Here is a 23326-nt window from a genome sequence, read left to right as displayed (position 1 = left end):
ACGACTGTGTCTGAATGGCAAAGGGGTGCGGAATGACCAAATTTTGTCTCCGCATGTCATCGGGCCCGCCGCCTCTGGATGACAAAGGGTGCAAAATGACCAAATTTTGTCTCTGCGCGCCATCGGACACGACTGTGTCTGAATGGCAAAGGGGTGCGGAATGACCAAATTTTGTCTCCGCATGTCGTCGGGCCCGCCGCCTCTAGATGACAAAGGGTGCAAAATGACCAAATTTTGTCTCTGCGCGCCATCGGACACGACTGTGTCTTAATGGCAAAGGGGTGCGGAATGACCAAATTTTGTCTCCGCATGTCACATGACCTCAAGGTCAGTATGACAGATCTTGTGGGGCGGCCGACAAAAGCAAGGCTCTTGCTCCTACGTATCCTCCAATGAGGAACTCAGACCTACGTAGTTCTAGATAAGTTGTGAGACTTGAAAAAGTCTCCACCGGAAGATGTTGACATCTCCGGAAAGGGCGCAAATGACCATATTGGCCTCTGCTCATCAATCACACTTGGGGTCACTGAATGATGAGGTGCGGATAACCGTAAGGTGTCTCCGCGGGCTACCAGCTCTTGGGTCATGACAACAAAAGGTGGTGTGGTCGACAAAAGCGAGGCTCTTGCTCCTACGTATCCTCCAATGAGGAACTCAGACCTACGTAGTTCTTGATAACTTGTGAGACTTGAAAAAGTCTCGGTGTTTTCTCCACTAAAATGCAAACATGCTTTAGCAAAGAGACAAATATTCCAACCGATTAGAGCAGCATATGCTTTTTTGAGTGACAAACAATGCGTCTACCAGGGAAGGAGAGTCCGCTGATGGAATCCCCCATAACCATAAATGAGATTTTGGATGTTAGCATTTCGTTTCTAAATGACCATTTAGAGGAAACACCGGGTTCGACAAAAATAGAAGAAAATCACTCAAAGTGTATCAATCTCGCACAGGTAAGTGTTTCATCCTAATTCCGAACCATAGATATGTCATGACTTGACTTTGCAAATTATTTCCTATCAAAATCAAAAATTACATGCGTGATCATGGATCAATAGGGCTTCCCTTGGGAATGGGTTCTTTTGGTGGGTTTTTTCGGCTTTTGTGATAATTTTGGCTTTTTCCTTTTCTGTTTTTGTTTGACGCGAGGCGAACAAGTCCGACGCACAGGATTTTGGTTGGTAATCAAAGGGAGAAGACCATTTTAGGTCGTGGTCTCCTTTCCTTCTTTTTGTTCATTTGGTGACAATTCTGTATTGTTCAGACATTGTCTGGTCAAAAAGACCTTTCTGCACATTTCTTCTGCTTCTTTGATCAGGAACTTTCTTTCCTTCTTCTTCTTCTTCTTCTTCTTTTTTTTTTTTTACTTTCTCCCATTCTTTGATTGGGAATTTTCTTTCTTTTCTTTTTGCTTTCTCCCACTCTTTGATTGGGAATCTCCTTCTTTTCTTTTTTTGCTTTCTCTTTGATTGGAAATTTTCCTTCTTTTCTTTTTTGCTTTCTCTTTGATTGGAAATTTTCCTTCTTTTCTTTTTTTGCTTTCTCTTTGATTGGAAATTTTCCTTGTTTTCTTTTTTTGCTTCCGAGGGTAAGGATTGACATTCTCACCCTGGGTCAAGGTTTATGGTGAGTTAGTATTTTGGCTCAAGGCTCGTAGAATGGCTAGACATGATACATGTCAGGGTTTGGTTTGGTTCAAGGATAAAAAGGGATGCCCCACATTATTTCCACGACACAAATGCAAAAATGATGATTTGGAAACTTTATGCAAAACTGGTCATGCATGCACCTATGTGGACACTCAAATGTCAAATTTTTATGGTCATGTGATGCTAGGGCTCAGGATTCATTTCCTCCATTTTAGTCAACCCAATGTTTCCAAAATATGTTCTTTTATCAATTCGTGCATTCATTCGAGTCCATTTCGGGCGTCCGAGAAAATTTTCACAGCATTCACCCTTCGGGTGTATACACATTTTTTCCAAAAACTAGTTATGATCAGTGAATTTTTTTCAAAGAAAAGGTTGGAAGTCATGTCTTTTCAAAAGCATGTTGGTTTTTCAACTAGACAACTTATTTTCTTTTTTTCTCTCTTTTTTATTTTTTATTATCATTTGTTTATTTCTTTTTCTTGTTTGTTTTTGTTTTTTTTTTCCTTTTTTTCCATGAGGTATTTTGCTACCTAAGCATGTGTATATTTGTGAGGTATTTTTTCTATATACATGCATATCCAAGGTATCTTGCCACCTAAACATACATACATATATATATATATATATATATATATATATATATATATATATATATTGTGAGGTATCTTTTTGCTACATACATGCATACCTAAGGCATCTTGCTACCTAAACATGCATATATATATTTTGTGAAGTGTGTTTTTGTTTACATACATGCATATCTAAGGTATTTTTCACTACCTAAACACGCATACATATATTTTGTGAGGTGTGACTACCTTCCGAGCTTGTGCTCATTTTATTTAGATTCCCAGGATCATGAGCAACTAGGTGCGTCCTACTATAAAAAGTGATCAAATAACAAGCATAGATTCAAAAGGTACTAGGTTGCCTCCTAGTAGCGCTTCTTTAATGTCTTGAGCTGGACGCCTTATGACTTGTCGGTCACTGACCTAGTACTTTTCTTACCTTTGGCTTTGGACTTGGTCGCCTATTGGTCGGCCATGTGGTGTAGGCAATACTCAAACCTTTTTGAGGATGAGTTGAGGTGAACTCTAGAGGTGGTGGCGGTGTGTCTATTGCCCGCTACCGGCCATCCCAATGCTGATGTGGTGTTTCGCCCTGCGCCTGCCTGGGGGCGCAGTACTTCTTGATGAAAGCTCGATTGGTAGGGGGGCCTGATGACCTTGCTGGGGGCGACAGACACTCCCTAGAACTGACAGAGACCCGTATTTAGAGCTGGCAACTCCAAGACCCTATTGGCCTTCTTTGGGTCCACTAGGTGTCTTGCAGGCACGATCCCTGCAAACAATAGATGACATCAGAAATCAGTTGGGGGAGGTGCATACTTACCTATGCCACGACGACATGAACTTGTTGGGGGGAACGGGCGCTCTGTAGGGCCGACAGAGGCCCGTAACCAGAGCTGGAAACCCCAGGGCCCTGTTGGACTTCTTCAGGTCCACTGGGTGTCTTTGTGGGTACGATCCCTGCAAACAATAGATGGTATCAGAAATCAGTTGAACCATATGCATACTTACCCATGTCGGGACGACACAGACCAACTGATACTTTTGCAGGGGGAGATTGGCATTGCGGTCGCTGGGCAGAATGTTGCTAAGTAGCAATGTCATCTATATCTGTGTAAGAGTGGTCATGTTGGTGCGCATGATCCGCACTCGTCTCTTTGCAGCGGCACGGGTGAAATCTTGCCCCAGTATGCATAGTAGCTGTGTGATAGCCTCCCTCTCTGGTTGTGCTCGCACAGTTGGCCCTCCTCCAATATCAGGGGTGGCCCAGGAACCGTTAAAAGGAAACTACTGGCCCCTTAACCGGGAGTGCAAATCTCGGTTAAGCATATAAGGGCAGAGGACCTTAAATTATCTTAAGCTGTGGATATGGAGCCCACTGAAAGTGAGGACGCGTAGTCCTCTGAGGGTGAGGACGTGCAGTCCTTTGATGGCGAGGGCGTGTAGCCCTATGATGGTGAGGACGTGTAGTCCTCTGAAGGTGAGGGCATGTAGCCCTATGATGGCGAGGACATGTAGTCCTTTGATGGCGAGGGCGTGTAGCCCTCTGATGGTGAGGATGTGTAGTCCTCTGAAGGTGAGGGCATGTAGCCCTATGATGGCGAGGACATGTAGTCCTCTAAAGGTGAGGGCATGTAGCCCTACGAAGGCGAGGACGTGCAGTCCTCTGATGGTGAGGGCGTGCAGCCCTCTGATGGTGAGGACGTGTAGTTCTCTGAAGGTGAGGGTAACTAGTACCCAAGGCGAGGGCGGGTAGCCCTCTCAAGGTGAGGACGTGTAGTCCTCTGGAGGTGAGGGCGTGTAGCCCTCTGTTGGCTAGGACGTGTAGTCCTATCAAGGTAAGGACGTGTAGTCCTCTCAAGGTGAGGGTAACTAGTACCCAAGGCGAGGGCGGGTAGCCCTCTCAAGGTGAGGACGTGTAGTCCTCTGGAGGTGAGGGCGTGTAGCCCTCTGTTGGCTAGGACGTGTAGTCCTATCAAGGTGAGGACGTGCAGTCCTCTGAAGGCGAGGACGCGTAGTCCTCTGGAGGTGAGGGCGTGCAACCCTCTGATGGTGAGGACGTGTAGTCCTCTCAAGGCGAGGACGTGTAGTCCTCTGAAGGTGAGGGTAACTAGTACCCAAGGCGAGGGCGTGTAGCCCTCTCAAGGCGAGGACTTGTAGTCCTCTGCAGGTGAGGGCGTGTAGCCCTCTGTTGGCTAGGACGTGTAGTCCTATCAAGGTGAGGACGTGCAGTCCTCTGAAGGCGAGGACGTGTAGTCCTCTGGAGGTGAGGGCGTGCAGCCCTCTGATGGTGAGGACGTGTAGTCCTCTCAAGGCGAGGACGTGTAGTCCTCTGAAGGCGAGGGTAACTAGTACCCAAGGCGAGGGCGTGTAGCCCTCTCAAGGCGAGGACATGTAGTCCTCTGGAGGTGAGGGCGTGCAGCCCTCTGATGGTGAGGACGTGTCGTCCTCTCAAGGCGAGGACGTGTAGTCCTCTGAAGGCGATAGGTACAAGTACCCAAGGGTCCACCCTTATGAGAAAGCAAGAGATTGACTCATCGAGAGGGCCGGTCATCCCAAATCCATAAGATTTGGACATTAGATGTAGGAAATCTATGCAGTTAACATGATTTTTAGGGATGCAGATGCATGCAACCTTTGTCGTGAAATTTGGTAAATGCGGACCTCATATGAAATAATGCAATGTAATGGAAAGTTGTACAATGTTCATGACATTCTTTCCCTATTTTGTGATTTTGATTTTGATTTGATTTTTCTTGGAAAACACAAATTGACTGTCTTTTTGAAAGAGGTGATAATTCATGCAACCTCATCCTATCTTTTTTGCAAACCTCTCCGGGAACTCCCTCAGAGTGTATGTTCTTTTTGATTTGACCATTTTGGAGTGACGGCAATGGAGCCATTTGATGTTTGATCAATCCATTGAAATCCTAGGGTTTGTCCCCCTTTTTTGTTAAAAACATCGATGGGTGAGAACTTTTGATCGGCCCCTATGTTCACTTGAGGCTCATGCACGGTGCCCCTCATTGCCCCAGTGTAAGGCTTTGAGGTACCAATCGTTGTCTTTCGTCATGACCTTGTAAGAGGGAACCTATTAGGTGAGAACTTTTAATCTGCCCCTAGGTTCACTTGAGGCTCATGCACGATGCCCCTCATTGCCCCAGTGTAAGGCTTTGAGGTACCAATCGTTATCTTGTTTTCATAGCCTCGTAGTGAGGAAGAATGAAAGAAGCAGTTGATTCTTGCAAAAAGAATTTTCCAAGGACGAGAAATAGTTGAAGGATTTTTTGATGGATTAAGTCAAATGACTCCTATGTAGAAGCAAGATGTTTTGATGATGCCGAAGGATCAAGTGCTTCTAAGTTTTATTCGAGACAAGAAATCAAGATATATGATCAAGTTGATCTCTAGAATCTTAGGAAGAAGTTTCCAAATTGAAAAACAAAAGGTTTGACCAAAGAATTCTATCATTTCAAATTGAGATTTGCTCTTTGGTAATCGATTACCAGTAGTTGAAAATGTTTTAATTCAAATTTTTAAAACCTGTAATCATTTACACAAGTCTTGTAATCGATTACCAGAGGGGATTTTCGGAAAATAATTTCCAAGAGTCACATCTATTCAAATGGTTTATGAATGGGCATCAAAGGTGGCTTGGAAGCACGAATTTAAAGAGAGTTTTCATTGCCCACAAAGTTTATCCTCTCAAAAGATTAAGAGTTTTTCTGAACTGAACTGTCTTATCCTCTCAAAAAGATTCCTTGGTCAACCACTTGCATATTCAATAAGCAATTTTGATTGGTCTTCATTGTACCATCTATCCCTTTTAAGAGAGATTTCTTCTTCTTATTTCTGAAAAGGGATTAAGAGATCGTGGGTCTCTTGTTGTAGAGGATTCCTGAACACAAGGGAAAGGTTGTCCCTATGTGGTTCAGACTTTGTAAAAGGAGTTTTACAAAGAGAGTGGAAAATCTCAAGTGGGTTGCTTGAGGACTGGACGTAGGCGCGGGAAGTGGCCGAATCAGTATAAATCAAGTTTGCATTCCTCTCTTCCCTTAAACTTCTTTTATTTATTGCTATTTATCTTTTGCCTTAAAGAAGTTTATTTGAATTGTCTTTTGAGTAATTCATGTTAAGGGTGCATTGTTAATCCAAAAAGAAAGAGTGATAGTTCAATTGGGGAATAGTCTTCGTATCTTAATTCAACCCCCCTTTCTTAAGATAACTGAGGCCATTTGTCCAACATCCTATTCTTGACAACTCGCTTCTCTAAGAAGACAAACTGAGGTCACATGAACGTCTATATTTTTACTTGAAAACACAGTCAATCAAATGCCTTTTTATTTTTTATTTTGAAACTTATTTTTTTATTTTGAAACTTATTTGTTTTGAACTCTACTCGTTGTTTTACGACACCCCCACCAACGTGCAAGACGAGTAATCTCTGATTGAACAGTCTTGGAAGTCAACACTCAGGAGCGCAGGTCGCTTGAGCAAACAGACCAATGGCTTGCACCCACATTCTGGTGGAAGTTGAATAAGCAAAGATGTGTTCGTGAGAGGATGAGAGAGGCAAGGATGTCCATTTTATCCATATCATTTAGCATTGTAACTGTGGTTTATGGCATAAACTTGAAAATCCTGATGAGTCATAACAACAGCTTCCAGAATTGCCCCATGTATGGTGTTGCTTGTCAATGTTAGGATTCAACAAGCGATTCTCCTCAATTTTCAGCCAGCCCGTATCAATTAGACTTCACACTTTATGCTTTGGGGTCATACAATGCTCAATGGAATGCCTCGGGGCTCCTCCATGATAAGCACACGTTGCGTTCGAGTCGTATTCTCGGAGAAATAGAGGTTGATGAACCTTGGCTAGGGTTATGGCTACCATTGAATTATCAAGTAGATATGGGAGCAAGTCAGCATAGGACACTGGAATTGGGGTGAATTCTACAGGCTTTCTCGCTGCAAAATTCCTTTTTGTTGGTGTTTTTTGGTTTGTGCTAAAGGTGGTCTTCGTCATTGGAAGTGCGGTAGACAGGCTTTGTGGTTGATTTAGGGATGGCCTTTGTCGATAACTGGGTGGTGGGTAAGGAGGAGGTTTGTTATTGGCTGAGTAATGACATTGTTGGGTTGGTGGGAAACTTGGCCGTATAGGAATGGCAGTCACAACATGGGTTTCTCCCTCATCCTCACCCTCTTTATTTGCCCCAGTTTTCTCAGTCATCCTAGTAGGATGATCAAATTTGCCTCTTTTCGGACCCACATCGATCCTTTCACTGGCGAAGACCAAATCCGCAAAGCTTTGAGGGTGCATAGCCCACCATCTTTTCATAGTAGAGTATCGATAATGTGTCTACCATCACGATTATCGTTTCCCTTTCCATCAGTGGGGGTACCACCTGGGCCGCCAGATCCCTCCACCTTTTGGGCGTGTTCTTTGAAAGATCCGTCCCCCTTTTTGCAAATGTTCTGTAGTTGCATCCTATCCGGAACCATATCAAAATTGTACTAATACTGCCTAACAAAGGCAACCATTAGGTCCTTCCAAGAATGGACTCGGGAAGATTCCAAGTTAGTGTACCAGGTAACAGCTACCCCAATAAGACTTTCTTGGAAGGAATGTATCAGCAATTCCTCATCTTTTGCGTATTCCCCCATCTTCTAACAATACATCTTTAGATGGTTCTTGGGACAAGTAGTCCCCTTGTACTTGTCAAAGTCCAGCACCTTGAACTTGGGAGGGGTGATGATATTGGGTACTAGGAACAACTCTTCTAGGTTAGCAAAGGAATAATCTTCACCTCCTTCAATGGCCCTGAGCCTTTCCTCTAGATGATCCGCCTTTCCCTTTTCGGCCATAGCAGGAGGGGCTCTTCCCACCACAAAATGCAATGGTTGTGGTTGCGGGCGAAACAGAGGGCCCTCCAAAGTGTTTTCAAAGGGTATACCCCCAACTGCTTGCCCTTCAGTGGCATATCCGAGCCAAGGCTCGAAGTCGGCTAGATTGTGGTGGGGAAATTCATGTGTCTCTTCCACGGTTTAAGAGACATGTGCATGATCAGTTTGGGGTTGTTGGCTCTTAATGAGTATGGGAGTGGGGTTATTGAGATTTTCATTGAGAGTGTATGCCACATTGGGTGGTGTATAGTTGGGAGGCAAGCCATATGATGGGAAAGCGTGCTCGTTTTGAATTTGCACATCATGGGGTCGTTCGTACTTCCCAAATCTTTGCCTACCATATTTGAGGTTGGATGATTCATTTGCTTGAGGCCAGATGGGAGCATCGGGTTCACCTTAGCGACAGCGCTAGTAGCGGCAACTATAACCGCATTGGCTTCCATTATCTTCTTCATGCTCATCATGGTCTCCATCATTGTGGCCATTTGCTCTTTCATGGCCTCCATGTCGGCCTTCATCTTCTCTTGCACCTCCTCTGCTTCACCCATTACTCTAGCTCTAGTACGAGTTCGGTAAGGGCACCGTAAAGCGTGTCCTTTTCTTTTTGATAACAATGATTAAGTTCATTTTATTTTATTTTATTTTATTTTTCAAGGAAAGAATGCAATGAGCAATGCAACCAATGAAAAGCATGGATGCATGCGAATGATGTACAGTTGAAGTATTGCGAATTTTTACGCAGGATATGGGGTTGAATCAATTTAAATTTTCAACATGGTCCATGACATCTTTGTCAAGGTGAAACTGGAAGTAACAAGGACATCAACAATCCTAAATATGTTTGGCAGTAGACGAAGCAGTGATGTGACTCGATTCATCTTTTCCCCCATTTTGCAAGACGGTTACTTCCATATTTCAACTTGACTCGATGAACCTTTTTGTAAAAGCATGAGCTTGGTTCAACCCTATAATCCAAGGAATGGCAATTCTGATTGCCAATACTTCAACAACATCTCATAGGGATGAATGACTCGAGAATACGCATGCTATGCATGGAAAATGTAATTATGAGATTGAGATGCCCGAAGAAACATCCTTTCTTAGTTAAACATGCATTAGGTACCATGTTCAATCATTTTGTTTTTAAGTGAAATGGGTTTATGATCCCAACATGGTTGGCTCATGGTACCGAATATATGCAACTAAGAATGCAGCGTGAACTTTCGTACTTCCCCTTTTTTTTGTTTTTGTTTTGTAGAGGAAAATACAAGGATCATGTATGAGCAAACAAAAAGTATGTTGAACGCATATGATAATGCAATGACTCATGCAAAATGGGAATGTGATAACGGACAAATGCAGGAGCGATATGTTCATTATGATGCTGAAGAGATGTTTATGCGGTGCATGATATGAATGCATTTTACGGACACGAGAGCCTGGAAAATTATCTCTTCTTACTTGCGCATTTGGGGGCGAAGTGCCCCATGTGTACAATTAAGAAGGTGATATGGACCTTTCGGCTTCCCGTGACAAAGGACGAGACCAACATACAATGCATGCTAGAGATAAAATGCGGGAGTGACTTGATTCGCACTGATTTTTGGAGTAAAAACGTGGGATAAACTCATCTTATTCAAAAAGTTATAACTAGTCAAGATCTGAGCGACAATACAAACTTCCTAGCGGTTTCCAATCATATGGTCCATTAAGTCTATCATATGCTGACAATAGCTGAGAAGTCCGTGGATCTCCTCGGGGGCGGAGTAGGTGTCCGCCACTGCTTTGGCCTTGGCTAGCAATCGGGGAAGTTCTTGACTCCTGTTCAAAGTAAGAGCAAATCGGTCCGTCCACATTGTTGCCTCTTGGTGCAATGAATCAATTACCCTTTCCCTTGCTTCCCTTTCTGTTGATATCTTGGCGTACTCATCCTCTAGCCTTTGCTCGTGAGTCGCCGCTAGATTTAGCTTCTCTTTGCGCTTATCGATGATGGCCCACATATTCCCTTGAGTCTCGCTTAACTGTTGGGACAAATTTCTTTTCGACCTAAGGCAAACCTTTAGCTCGTCCTTCAAGATCATGCCTTTGACCCGTGATGATTCCTTTCACCTCTTCGGAGCTTGAGCTCACTATTGCTGCCCTATAAAGCCCCTCAAAACTTTGCTTTGGTCGTGTTCTTCCTTTCGGGCCTTCTTGGTTTCTCGTTCCAAGGCTTCAGCTGTGGCCATATTGATGTCCCTTAGTTCATCATACTCTTTTCATACTTTGATGGCTATGGACTTTGAACTTCTCTTCGACTACCCGGGCTCTTTCAAGCTCTGCCTTTAGGGCTTGTACCTCATCACTTTCTTCCGAAGCTTTAACCTCATCGTCTCTCACAGTCTTTAGATTTGGGAGCCAATCCAATCCTTGTGTTCGGACTCTCAGCCACTTATGATAGCCGTCGATGATCCCATTACTGCTTCCCCTAAGCTCTATGTCCTTTCTTCATGCCGCATCCCATGCCTTGCGAACTCCTTGGAGTACCCTCACGTTGTGGTCACCGAAACCCCGTGCGATGAAAGGCGTGATGCTTTCGTCTGATGGCACTCCTCTCATGGGGTAGCCAAGCTGTCTTATGGTGAGGACGGGATTATAATTAATACAACCCCTTGTTCCATCAAGGGAACATTTGGACATCCTTCGCATGAAGATAGAATCCTGATTCTTCCTTCCTTCTAGCGAGGGAACAAATTAATAGACGCCCCTCCATGCTAGCCAAGAGTTGGTCCCAATTCGCCTTTCCTTTTTCGATGCACGAGCGGTGACCTTGTAGCGGATAGACGGGCTTACCTTCTTGGAGAAAAGGGTATGAAACCAGCCACACATAGAGAGCCAGTGCACAACAAAAAATTCTTGCGTCGCTCTTTTCACATCCCCGGTCGAACGTGTCATACATGGCCAAAATGGCGACGACCGGGCTTTCCTTGCCATGATGAAAGGCGAGGAAAGCGTCAATCACTGCTAGGTCCACTAACCCTTCCATATTCGGAAAGAGGACAACTCCAAAGATCAAAAGCGCCAAGATGTCAATAAAAGAAAGCCCATTCGCCTTGATTTTCCAAGGCCTTTGCCCTTTCCTCCAAACACTTCCTTGATACTCCGACTACCCCATTCCTATTTTGCTTTACCTGGTTCAACTCTTGTGCTGATATTTACACTACCTTGGCAACTCTTGTCGTGGAGGGATAGAACCAGAGAAAAGATATGGCTTCCTTCCTCCCAGTGGGCATCCCAGGATTTCTTCAAACTCTTTCACAGTCGGCACTAGCTGGAAGTCCTCGAATGTGAAGCACCTTAGGGGCTGGTCATAATACTGGGAAAGGGATGCAATCGGTTCCATGGAGACTTCTACCCTAGCTAGGTCCCAAATCTTACCATAGGCTTTGCGGAAGGCTTGCTGTTGAAGTTGACCCATTAATTGCCCCAACTCTCGTAAACTAGTGACCTCTAAGCTCTTGATTTTGACTTGATAGAACCTCTTTTTAAGCGAAGGCTTTTGACTTGATCCCATGTTTTACTAAAGTGAAATAAAATCTAGTCCGAATCAAAACTCCGACATCTATCATGGGTGGAATGGATGAATGCATGAAGAAATGCATATGACACAGATGCAATTTACGAATACGGGAGCCCGAGAAATTGTTTCCTTGTTGGATACAACGTTTGGGCAGCGTGGCACCCAACGTATGTTTTTAAGAAGGCGACACGGACCCTCCGTCGGTTTGCTAAAGTGAGGGGATCAAAGACGAAACCCACGCATGATGCATATGCGAAAGGCACAACACGGGGATGTACATAGTACGACAATATTCACAGACAAATATAAGCAAGAGGGTATATGATACTTATGCATGGCAGTGTGAAAAATGGCACGCAGCGTGTTTGCTCCGTGCCCCTATTTAAGGGACCTATAAGGGAAAGAGCTAACTAGGCTTTTAGTGATAACCCCCAAGGTAGTCATATCTCTCTTGATGGTTTCTAGAAGTATCATCCCCTTCGAAGAACATACTGCAGCAGTAGGGACTACTAGCAACAATATGTTTTCAAAGAGAAAAACTCTAGATGAGGGTTCACTATAATCAAGCAAGTCGGAGACGTAGCATGATCACGGATTCACCTCCACTCCTTATGTTCCCACGAACCCGGGTATAGGGCCCCTTTCTCAACTCACCGTGTGTGCAAATAGTGTTAGTGTTTGTGTGCATCAAATGAATAAATATTTACCTCATGCATACAAAAAATGCACTAAAAGCATCAAAGAGTTATATATACAAGAACATAATAAAGGGAAACCAACAAAGGAGTAACTCATGGCAAAACTTTGCACAAGATTAAATGGCCTAACTCTCTAAAAACATTCCCCAGTGGAGTCGCCAACTGTCGCAACCTACTCTTCGGCGGGAGGGTGACGCGAGACTCGCGGGATGCGTGTTCCACGAAAGGAATACGCGCGGAGTCGCCACCAATGTTTATTTGAGGAAAACGTCGGAAAAACCGGAAAAGACGCGATCTACGAACTTTTAAGTGAAAGGCTCGGGAGTTGTATTTACGCACGGGGAAGGTATTAGCACCCCACACGTCCGTCCCTAAGGGACGGCAGCCTTTAATCGAACGTGCAAACATGACTTTGATTTTTTATGTTCCCTTTTTATGTCTCTATATCCTTTATACCCTTTTTATATTTTTCTCTTTTTGTGGTCGACAAGGGTGTTTCCCTTTGCTCCTACGTATTCCTCAATTTGCGATGAGGAAATCAGACCTACGTAGTTCTTTCTTATCAAGTGATTCTTTTTTACTTAAGAGGTGATCATTTTAAGGCGTTGGACCTTGAAAATGATCCATTTTACTTAGTAAGAAATTGAAATGACAAACTTCAAAAACCTATTTTATGGACGAGCTTGACTAGGCGAGTTAATTTTAGCCTTAGTTTCACTTTAGTTATTAGTCAATTCGGTTAAGAATGAGAAATCTCAAAGAGAAAACGTCCGATTGTTTTTCCGCTTTATTTTACTAAAAGGATGTTTTTTTATTATTATATTATTTTTTACCTCTTTTTTTTTTTATTTCCAACGTGGTTACGTCACGACCGAACGGTCGGAATTCATTTTAACCGAAGTTAACGGATAATACAACTCAAACGATCGGTGGAAATTTATTTTATTTTTAAGTTAAGCGAGAAATGACTTAAATAAAATGGCTTAAGCACATCAAAAGGGGGTATAAAAAGTAAATGAAATGAGAATAAAAATACACGAAACACAATGTGGACCACCACGGGTACATAGAATGAATCGAAAAGCTTGGTTCGAGGTACTTACCCGTTGAAGATCGAAGAACGATGAAGAACGAATGAAGAACGTCGAAGAACGGTCGAAACCTTCGCGAAATTCCTTACGGAAACGTTTCGGAAGCGCCTCGGCTTTGATTTTCTTCATGGAAACAATTTTTCCAAGCAAATTCGAAAGAGAGAGAAGTGCCTAAGGGGCTGAACCCTTTTCTTCTTCACTTCCTCCCCTATTTATAGCAAAATAGGGGAGATGGTTGCCGCCCAGCTCGCCCAGGCGAGCCAGGTTGCTTCCTCCAGAAGCAACAGCCATCTAGAGGAATCTTCTGGAGGGCCAAGTGGGCCTGGTTGCTATTTGCACCCCCATTTTTACTAAGTACACCCCCTCTGCTTTTTTTTGGTGATTCTTTTTTCGTAAAGTTACGGAAACTTACGAATTTCGTAACGATACTTGTTTTCTTTCCATAATGTTACGGAACCTTGCGGATTACATAATCATCCCCTTTTTGACTTACGGAATGTTACGGAACCTCACTAATTATGCAACGATGCTTCCATTTGATTTCCGGTGTGTCACGGAACCTTACGGATTGCGCATCAATATTTTCTTTTGTTTTTCGGCATGTCTCGGAATTTCACAAATTGCCTAATGATGGGTGCCAAGCACCTTACAAGGACCAAACAAAGGTCGCATGTCATCAAGCAAAGGTCCCCGGACGAAATTAGGGTATGACAGTTGCCCCTCTTTACTTGTCTTTTATTGGAGATAAAAGGAAAGTAAAGATAAGACACTAATTTCGTTCCTCTCGGTTGACGAGAGTCGCGGGTGACCATAAAATTTCCGCATGCAAATGACTTATCGTTCCCGAGGGAACAAAAGGTGCAGAAGACGATGTCAGTCTCTGCATGCTATCAAGCGTTCTGTCTTACAGATAGCAAAAGAATGTTTATACGGATAACCACTCGGGTATTTCCGCCCGTCAGCGTGACTCAAAAGTCAGTATGACAGATCTTGTGAGCGCGGAAGATGATGTAAATCTCCGCATGTCATCGGGCCTGCCGCCTCTGGATGACAAAGGGTGCAAAATGATTTCTGTTAACCCTGACCCAGGAAGTCAAGTGGCAGGCGGGGTATCGTATGGTTATCCGCACCTTTCGTCAACCAGGGGCAAACGAGCCCGTTGACGTGCGGAGACTAACGTCGTCTTCTGCACCTTTTGTCATCCAGAGACAGCGAGTCCGGTGACATGCAGGGAATACCTTATGGTTATCCGCACCTTTCGTCGACCAAGGCGAACGAGTCGATGGTATCGGGATGATATTGGTCGTCTGATTCTGATTATTTTTGAAAATTTTTGCAGGTTTTACTTTCGTCATCTAGAGACATTCAAGTCCGACGATGCGCAAGATTCTTCTCTGCTAGGCAGGGACGATCGAGTTTGATAGCACGTGGAAACGTCATGGTTATCCTATTTTATCTCTTTCAAGGCACTAAAGTTTTGCTGATACTCCTGACGCCTTTTCTTTTCTTTCTGAATGACAGGTTCCGCTGGTTGGGATATTGATCGGCCGAAAAATGTTCCGCTCGAACGAAATTAGTGTCTTATCTTTACTTCGCTTTTATCTCCAATAAAGGTTAAGTAATGAAGGGCAACAGTCATACTCTAATTTCGTCCAGGGACTATTATTTGTTGGCATGCGACCTTCGCTTGACCGCCTCAAAATGTTTAACACCCATCATTATGTAATTTGTAAAGTTTCACAACATTCTGGAAGGAAAAAACAAGCATTGTTGTGCAATCCGTAAATTTCAGCAACATTCCAGAAATCAAAAACAAGCATTGTTGCATAATCCGTAAAGTTCTGCAATATTCTAGAAGTCAAAAAGAGCATCGTTGCGTAATCTGTAAAGTTTCACAACATTCTGGAAAGAAAATGGGTGTCATTACATAATCCGTAAAGTTCCATAACGTTTCGGAAAGGAATCAACAAAAAACACAAGGGGTGTATTTAGTGAAAAAGGGGGTGCAAATAGCAACCAAGCCCACTTGGGCCTTCCTGAGTGTTCCAAAAGAAGGCGATGCCTTCTGGTGGAAGCAACCCTGCTCGCCAGGGCAAGTTGGGCAGCAACCACCTCCCTCTTTTCTCCTATAAATAGGGGAAAGAGGGCAGAGCAAATTGTTCAGCCCTTCTAGTATTTGAGGATTCTCTTGAAATTAGTGAGAAAAATTGTTTCCGTGAAGAAAATCCAAGTCGAGGTGCTTCCGTAACGCTTCCAAGATGTTTTCATGAGCGATTTCGTTAAGATTCTTCACCGTTCTTCGTTCGTTCTTCATCATTCTTCAGTCTTCAACCGGTAAGTTCCCAAAATCAAATCTTTCAATTCATTCTATGCACCCTTAGTGGTCCCTACTTGTTTCGCGTACTTTTATTTTCATTTCGTTTGTTTTCCGTACCCCCTTTTAACATGTTTTAACTGTTTATTTAAGTCGTTTTCTCACCTAATAAATGATAAAATGAATTTCAATCGATCATTTGAGTTGTAATCTCGTTTAATCACTGTTAAAATAAAATTCAACCGATCGTTCATGCTGTAACCTCGGTTAAACCAATACAAAAAGATAAAAAATATAAAAAAACATAAAAAAGCATAAAAACACAAAAAGACATAAAAAAGGGAAAATAAACCATTTTGAAGTCATATTTGCACACTTGATTAAAGGTTGTTGTCCCTTGTGACAGACGCGTGGGGTGCTAATGCCTTCCCTGTGCATAAAAACAACTCCTGAACCTTTCACGATTAATGTTTGTAGACCAACCTTTCCGATTTTTCCGATGTCTTCCTCGAATAAACGTTGGTGGCGAGTCCGCGCATTTTCCTTTCTTGGAAAACGCACCCGTGAGTCCCTCGTCGCCCTCCCGCCGAAGGGTAGGCTGCGACATTATGTATTTACATCAGTTGTTCATTCGAAATCCCCAACTAGGGTGTTTAGCCAGCCATTACAGAAGAAACCCTAACAATAATAGGCTTTCAAAACCTAGGTATCTCTGCAAAAGCTACTCCTCTTGCTGCCTCCAGAGCTCTTTTCCTGAAATAGGCATTGTGGTGTGCAAGGGATAATTCATTCAAACATATGGTCAGCTTTTTGGCTAAGTGGTTATTCATAATCAAACATGGCCTTCATCATCCTCAAATTCATGCATCCAATCCATACTTCAGGGATTCACGCAAAAATCAGTACTAAATGATAGTCATTTCTCACAAAATTTAAGGATCACACTCTCACCAGGATATGGTTAATGCATTCCTTCACAATCAATCTGACAACCAACTAACATTTTCAGACATACTTCCAATCACATGCTCATTCTCTTCTAATGACTGCAAACTTGATCAAAACAATCATCTAATCATCCCAATCCATTCAATTCATACATTTGCTCAATCAAATCATTTTCAAATACTCATTTCATACCAAACAAGCCACTGCATACAAAGTTCAACCAATTCACTGTTCAATCAAGCTTTTTGTACAAGCAAACAAACAACTACACTACTGAAATACTGAAATTCAAATGCTGAAATTTAAAGAACTGAAACATAAAAACTGAAATTTAAATGACATAAATCATAAAATAACTGAAAATAAACTAAAGTGTTCAGAGTGCAAAAATTTAAACGTCCTGCTCCTCCTGTGGTTGGTCTTCATTCAAATCCAATGTTGGAGCTGCTGATGAATCCTTGATAGGCTGCTCTGGCTCCGCAACTGATATAGATGGTTGGGTCTCCTCAGGAGTAGTCTCCTCCTCTGCTGGTGCTGGTGGCTTCTCAATATCTGGCTCTTGGGCTGCAGAGGCCCCACCCCCTCCAGAAGAAGAGGGCTGGTCTCCTAGCCAGGCCACCTGAGCATCAAACTCCTCCATGCTCATAATGGAGGGAAAGCCCAAGCCCTGAAGGCTCTGCATGATAATGGACTACTCCCTGCGGATGCTCTGGAGCATGGAGTGTGGCATCTGTGGTGTAAAAATAAAATCTGATGGACCTACAGATAAAGGAGCTGGAAGTGGTATTTGTGTGGGTGTAGGAGGAATAACTAGAATCTAAGTGGGAGGTAATGGAATTGTGGAAGAAGAAGGAGCTGGTGTCTCTGGTGCTGAAGAGGAAAGGGCCTCAGATCTCTTACCCCTGGCCTTCTTGGGTCCTCTGAAAGTTAATGTCGGATCATTAAGATTTCAACAGTTCTTCTTAATATATGCCAAATTAATGGTAGGGAATCCTAGTCTGGATGTATCATGTTGTGCTATGAGGGAGATCTAGTGGGAGATGAGGTACCCCATATTCATGTCCATATTCATGATGATGCCATAAATGAGTTTGGCTCTATCAAGAATGATATCAGAAGTGTGGGAAGTGGGGATGAGGTTAGAAAAGGAAAGAACGCTCCAAGTTTGAGCAAGCATAGTCATGTTCTTCCTTAAAATCTTTAAAGGCTGCCCATCAGCATTAAGCTCGAATCCCCTCCCTGGGATACAAAGCTTAGCAGCCAACTCCTGAGGATCAGGCCTCAGGAGTGCAAATCTGGAATAAGCACAAAGTGTTTCCCCCTCTTCCACAACAACAATAGTCTTCAAAAATGTGTTAAGAGTATCCTCATCAAACTTAATCAAATGACCTTTCACCCTCACCTACTTAGGTGATTTGTCCTCAGCGTCATAGAGGTTTGCATAAAATTCTTTTACAATGGCAACATCAATGTTGTTGTCCAGGAAGTCAGTCAACTCCTCATCCCAATGGCGTCTCTCGAGTTCCTCCTTGAACTCATCAAACTTTGTATAGTAGACTACCACATTTCTTTTTGGTAAAAGCTTATGAGGCACCACAAGGTCAGTGTATCTCTCCCAAGCCTCTTGGGAAGTGAATCTGGATCTATCAAATCTGGCTTGGGTAGGTGTGAGGGTGCCTTTCTTTTCCTAGAAGCCATCTGCAAAATATAAGACAAAACACAATAGATTAGTACAGGCTTATTCTCAAGAAAATAGAAAAATTTAAACTAAAAATAGAGCTGAGCGCTTAGCGCAGCATGCTGAGCTTAGCGCGCCTTATGAAATTAACTCAAGCGCTAAGCACGGCAAGCTGGCACTTAGCTCGAAGACAAAAAATATTTTTTTTTCTGCAGAATAGGCTTAACACACAGCTGCACTTAGCCTAAGTCTACAATTTTTGAAACAGTAGAGGACTGGAGCTTAGCGGTTAGCTCAACCTCAATAGAAAGACACTCAAGCTTAGCACACAGGCGCACTTAGCCTTATTACAAAGGTAAAGAAACAGAACCTAAGTGGCGCATAGCTTAGCAAGCTGGGCTTAGCGCCTGAACTACTCTGAGTATCTCAGTATACTATTGATGCTTAGCGCATAGGCGCACTTAGCGTCTACATCGTTTTAGTTCAATAGCTATGATGAGCGCGCTTAGTGCGACATGGTCCGCTTAACGCGATCATTAGAAATCCTAAAAAAATTTAACAGTTGTGATGAACAGGCTAAGCGCAGCAGGCGCGCTTAGTGCATTCATCGCAATTCCCAGAAATACACACAGGGGTTTTCACCCCTTTCAGCCACATTGCCCCTAATGATCTTCTAAACTACCTAAAGTCCTAAAATACCTAACCCTAAAACTAAGTACCTTAACCTAACAACAACTAACTACGAAAACCATAAATCAACTATACTAAGGTTTAAAGCATGAAAAGTAAAAATAGAAATCAACTATCCTAAGGTTTAAAGCATGAAAAGTAAATCAACTATCATCTTTGAAATGAAGCAAAGATGATGTAGAGAAGTAGTATACACGCAACAGAAAGTAGAAGAATGCTCAAAGATGAGAGGGTGCAGAGGTTTGGGTGCAAAGGTAGCAACCCAAGTGCCTCTACCTTTGCTTTTTAAAAACTGAATTATGTATGGCGCGCTTAGCGTGCAGCTGCGCTTAGCGCGCCAACGTGACGTTTGAGTTTAAAACACTAGCGCTTAGCCTAGCCTCGCGCTAAGCCCAACTTGAAGTTGTAAAATCCCGTAAGCATTTGGGGCTTAGCGCGGCAGGCTGCGCTTAGCGCTTTCTGCAACACCAAAAAATTTTCTGCAATATGTGCTTAGCCTGAGATCCGAGGCTTAGTGTAACATCAAGCTTCAACTTACATTGAGTGATTCAGGCTTAGCGCCACTACCTGCGTTAAGCGCACTTCCAATGATTTCAAAATAGAACGATGTTGGCGCTTAGCGTATCATTTCCCGCTAAGCTCAGCTTGAAAGCTCAACTTACAGAATGAATCTGGGGCTTAGCATAGTATGGTGCACTTAGCGTAGCTATAATAAATTTTCACAAAGAGGAAGTGGCACTTCGCGCATCATCCACGCTAAGCCCACTGATTAAGGTGCAACTTACAGTGAAGATGTTGGGCTTAGTGAAACAATGTGCACTTAGCTAAACCATTCAGCCAATCAATCAGGGGTCTTTGCGCTTAGCGTGAGCAAGCTCGGCTTAGCACGTGAAGAGATGGCGCTTAGCGCAAGGTTTGTGCTTAGCGGATAAGCAATCTAAAAATTTTTCTGAGTCATTTTCTGCTTATCTCTTCACACAAAATTTAAAAACCCTTTTTGTTCATTACTAAACAAGCTGAAATAAATCACAATCACAAGCATGATGTCCTAACTACATGCAAGAAATAAAAATGAAGATAGAGAAGGGAAAGCAAAGCTGGGTGATGGAAGCTTGCTTGTGGGGCTTCTATGGAGGCTGGATCTTTGAGCTTCAATGAGGTCCTTTAATGGTGATTTTCCACCATGGAGATGCAGCGGAAGACAAAGTAGAAGAGGTGAGAGGAGGCGCCATCCACTAGGGAATAAGCCATGGAAGAAGGAGCTTCACCACTAAGATGAGCCTTGGATAAGAAGCTTGGAAGGATGCTTCAATGGAGGAAAAGAAAGAGGGAGAGAAAGAGAGAGGGGGGAGCACGAAATTGAAGGAATAAAAGAGGGAGAGAAGTAGAACTTTGAAGTATGTCTCACAAGACTCTCATTCATCAAAGTTACAACAAGTGTTACACATGTTTCTATTTATAGACTAGGTAGCTTCCTTGAGAAGCTTTCTTGAGAAAACTTCCTTGAGAAGCTTCTTTGAGAAAACTTCCTTGAGAAGCTAGAGCTTAGCTACACACACCCCTCTAATAACTAAGCTCACCTCCTTGAGAAGTTTCCTTGAAAAGATTCCTAAAGAAGCTAGAGCTTAGCTACACACACCTCTCTAATAGCTAAGCTCTCCTCCATGAGATGAGAAGCTAGAACTTAGCTGCATACCCCCTATAATAGCTAAGCTCACCCCCATGACAAAATACATGAAAATACAAAAAAAGTCTCTACTACAAAGACTACTCAAAATGTCTCGAAATACAAGGCTAAAACCCTATACTACTAGAATGGCCAAAATACAAGGCCTAAACAAATGAAAAAAACCTATTCTAATATTTACAAAGATAAGCGGGCACATACTTAGCCCATGGGCTCAAAATCTACCCTAAGGCTCATGACAACCCTAGGGCCTTCCCTTGGATCTCTGGCCCAATCTACTTGGAGTCTTCTATCAATTGCCCTTGCGGGGTAGGATTGCATCACTGGGTTACCTCCCAGTAAGTGCTTCTTTAACGTCACTAGCTTGATGCATCATCCTGTTATCCAGGATCTTCTTCTCATGTCTTCTTTCTTCCATCACATGAACTTTAAAATAGACATTCTGGTCAGGTGGCTCTTTATCTTCATGAAATAGATCAAAGTTGATTTTCTGATCTTCTATGCCCATTTGCAACATCTTCTTTCCCATATCTACTACACAACTTGCAGTAGACATGAATGGGCAGCCAAGAATGAGAGGAATATCAGCATCCTCTTCTATGTCTATCACCACAAAATCAGCTGGAAATATAAGGTGTTTCACCTTCACCAAAACATCTTCAATCACTCCATACGGTCTTGTGATGGAGCGGTCAGCTAAGTGAAGGGTCATGCGTGTAGATATTATCTCTATCTCTCCAAGTCGCAGGCACATGGAGAGAGGCATTAAGTTGATACTAGCTTCCAGGTCTATGAGAGCTTTTCCTACAACAACCTCACCAATGGAACACGGTATCATGACAACTACAGGATCTTTGTGCTTAGGTGGAAGAATGCGTTGAATCACAGCACTACAATTGCCTTCCACCATAATTTTGTCACTATGGATGTATTGGCTCTTCTTTGTCAGCATATCTTTTAAAAATTTGGCATATAGGGGCATTTGTAGAAATGCTTCTCCAAAGGGTAAAGTAATTTCTAGTTTCTTGAAGATATCAAGAAATCAGGCCAAATGTCTTTCTTTCTCTTTCCGGGAAGGTACTAAAGGATAAGGTACTTCCTTGCCTTCATTTGAAGTAGTATCCTTCTTCTTTTCAATGTTTGCCTCACTCTTGCCTCTCCTCATCTCATCAACAACAACTTTCTCTTTTTGTTTTTCATTTTTCAGCTTTTTTTCTTTTTCTTTTTCTTCTTCTTTTATTAGTGTCTCTTCCTCCTTATCATCTTCAGCCTCCTCATTAATCTCTTTAAGTTCTACAAAATCAGAAATGGGTTCGAGTGCTGGCTTATGTTGGATCAAGTGGCCTCGAAATAATTAAGAAGGGGGGGTTGAATTAATTATTACTAAAACTTTACTAATTAAAAAACTACCCTTCTTAGGCTTTTACTATAATGTTAAGAAAGTAAATAACAAAAATAGAAACTTAACCAAAAGTAAAAGTGATAATTAAAGTGCACAGTGGAAATTAAAGAGTGTAGGGAAGAAGAAGACAAACACAAGAATTTTATACTGGTTCGGCAACAACCCGAGCCTACATTCAGTCCCCAAGCGACCTGTGGTCCTTGAGCTTTCTTTTCAACCTTGTAAAGTCCTTTACAAGCAAAGATCCACAAGGGATGTGCCCTCCCTTGTTCTCCTTGAACAACCTAGTGGATGTACCCTCCACTAGAACTGATCCACAAAAGATGTACCCTCTCTTGTTGTCAGTCACAACAACCCAAGAAGATGTACCCTCTACTTGTACCACAATGGATGTACCCTCCAATGTGTTAAAACAAAGTTCTCAGGCGGTTAGTCCTTCGAAAATTTATGAAGGGGGAAACAAAAGAATTTTCAGGCAGTTAGTCCTTTGAAATCTTTTGTTTATGGGAAAGGGAAGAATCAAAAGAATTCTCAGACTGTGTCGTTTTGAATTCTTTGACAAGGGAGAAGGGAGACACAAAAGAATTCAGGCGGTTAGTCCTTCATTCTTTTGGAAAAGGGAGAAGAGAGACACAAAAAGAATTCAGGCGGTTAGTCCTTGGCAAATTATTTTTGGCAAAGGGAGAAGAGAAAGAAAAAGATGAATAGCACACTTTTGTTTTCAAGGTTTGGAAAACCAGAAAACTTTTGAAAGCTTTTTGCAAAGGAAGAAGAAGAAGAAGAAGAAGAAGAAGTTCAAAGAGATTCAAAGGTTGCAAAAGAATATGTGAAAAGTTGTTTGTAAAGGTTGTAAGTGTTGTAAGTTGTATATGAAATGCAAATCAAGGTCTTGCTTTTATAGACTCTTCAAGTTTGGTCAAGAAAACCATTGGAAGAGTTATAACCTTTAGAAAACCTAAAAACCATTGGAAGAGTTACATCTTTTGATTTTTGTTCAAAACTTGTCACTGATAATTGATTACCAAATCCTTGTAATCGATTACACAAAGCATTTTTGTGAAAGAATGTGACTCTTCACAATTGAATTTGAATTTCAACGTTCAAATACACTGGTAATCGATTACCAATATTTTG

The 23326-nt window shown here is 42.5% G+C and overlaps 1 protein-coding gene across 1 annotated transcript; it reads right to left on the bottom strand.

Annotated features, from left to right (window-relative positions):
- Positions 1-21118: 21118 nt before the first annotated feature.
- LOC102666415 (uncharacterized) lies at positions 21119-21700 on the bottom strand. Its single transcript, XM_006591522.1, has one exon. The coding sequence runs from the start codon at positions 21698-21700 to the stop codon at positions 21119-21121; it is 582 nt and encodes a 193-aa protein (XP_006591585.1).
- Between the last annotated feature and the right edge of the window lie 1626 nt (positions 21701-23326).

This window comes from Glycine max, chromosome 11, assembly GCF_000004515.6.
Source record: "Glycine max cultivar Williams 82 chromosome 11, Glycine_max_v4.0, whole genome shotgun sequence".
Lineage (NCBI taxonomy): Eukaryota > Viridiplantae > Streptophyta > Magnoliopsida > Fabales > Fabaceae > Glycine > Glycine max.
Note: the sequence above shows the minus strand (reverse complement) of the source record. Positions and strands in the feature narration are given on the sequence as shown.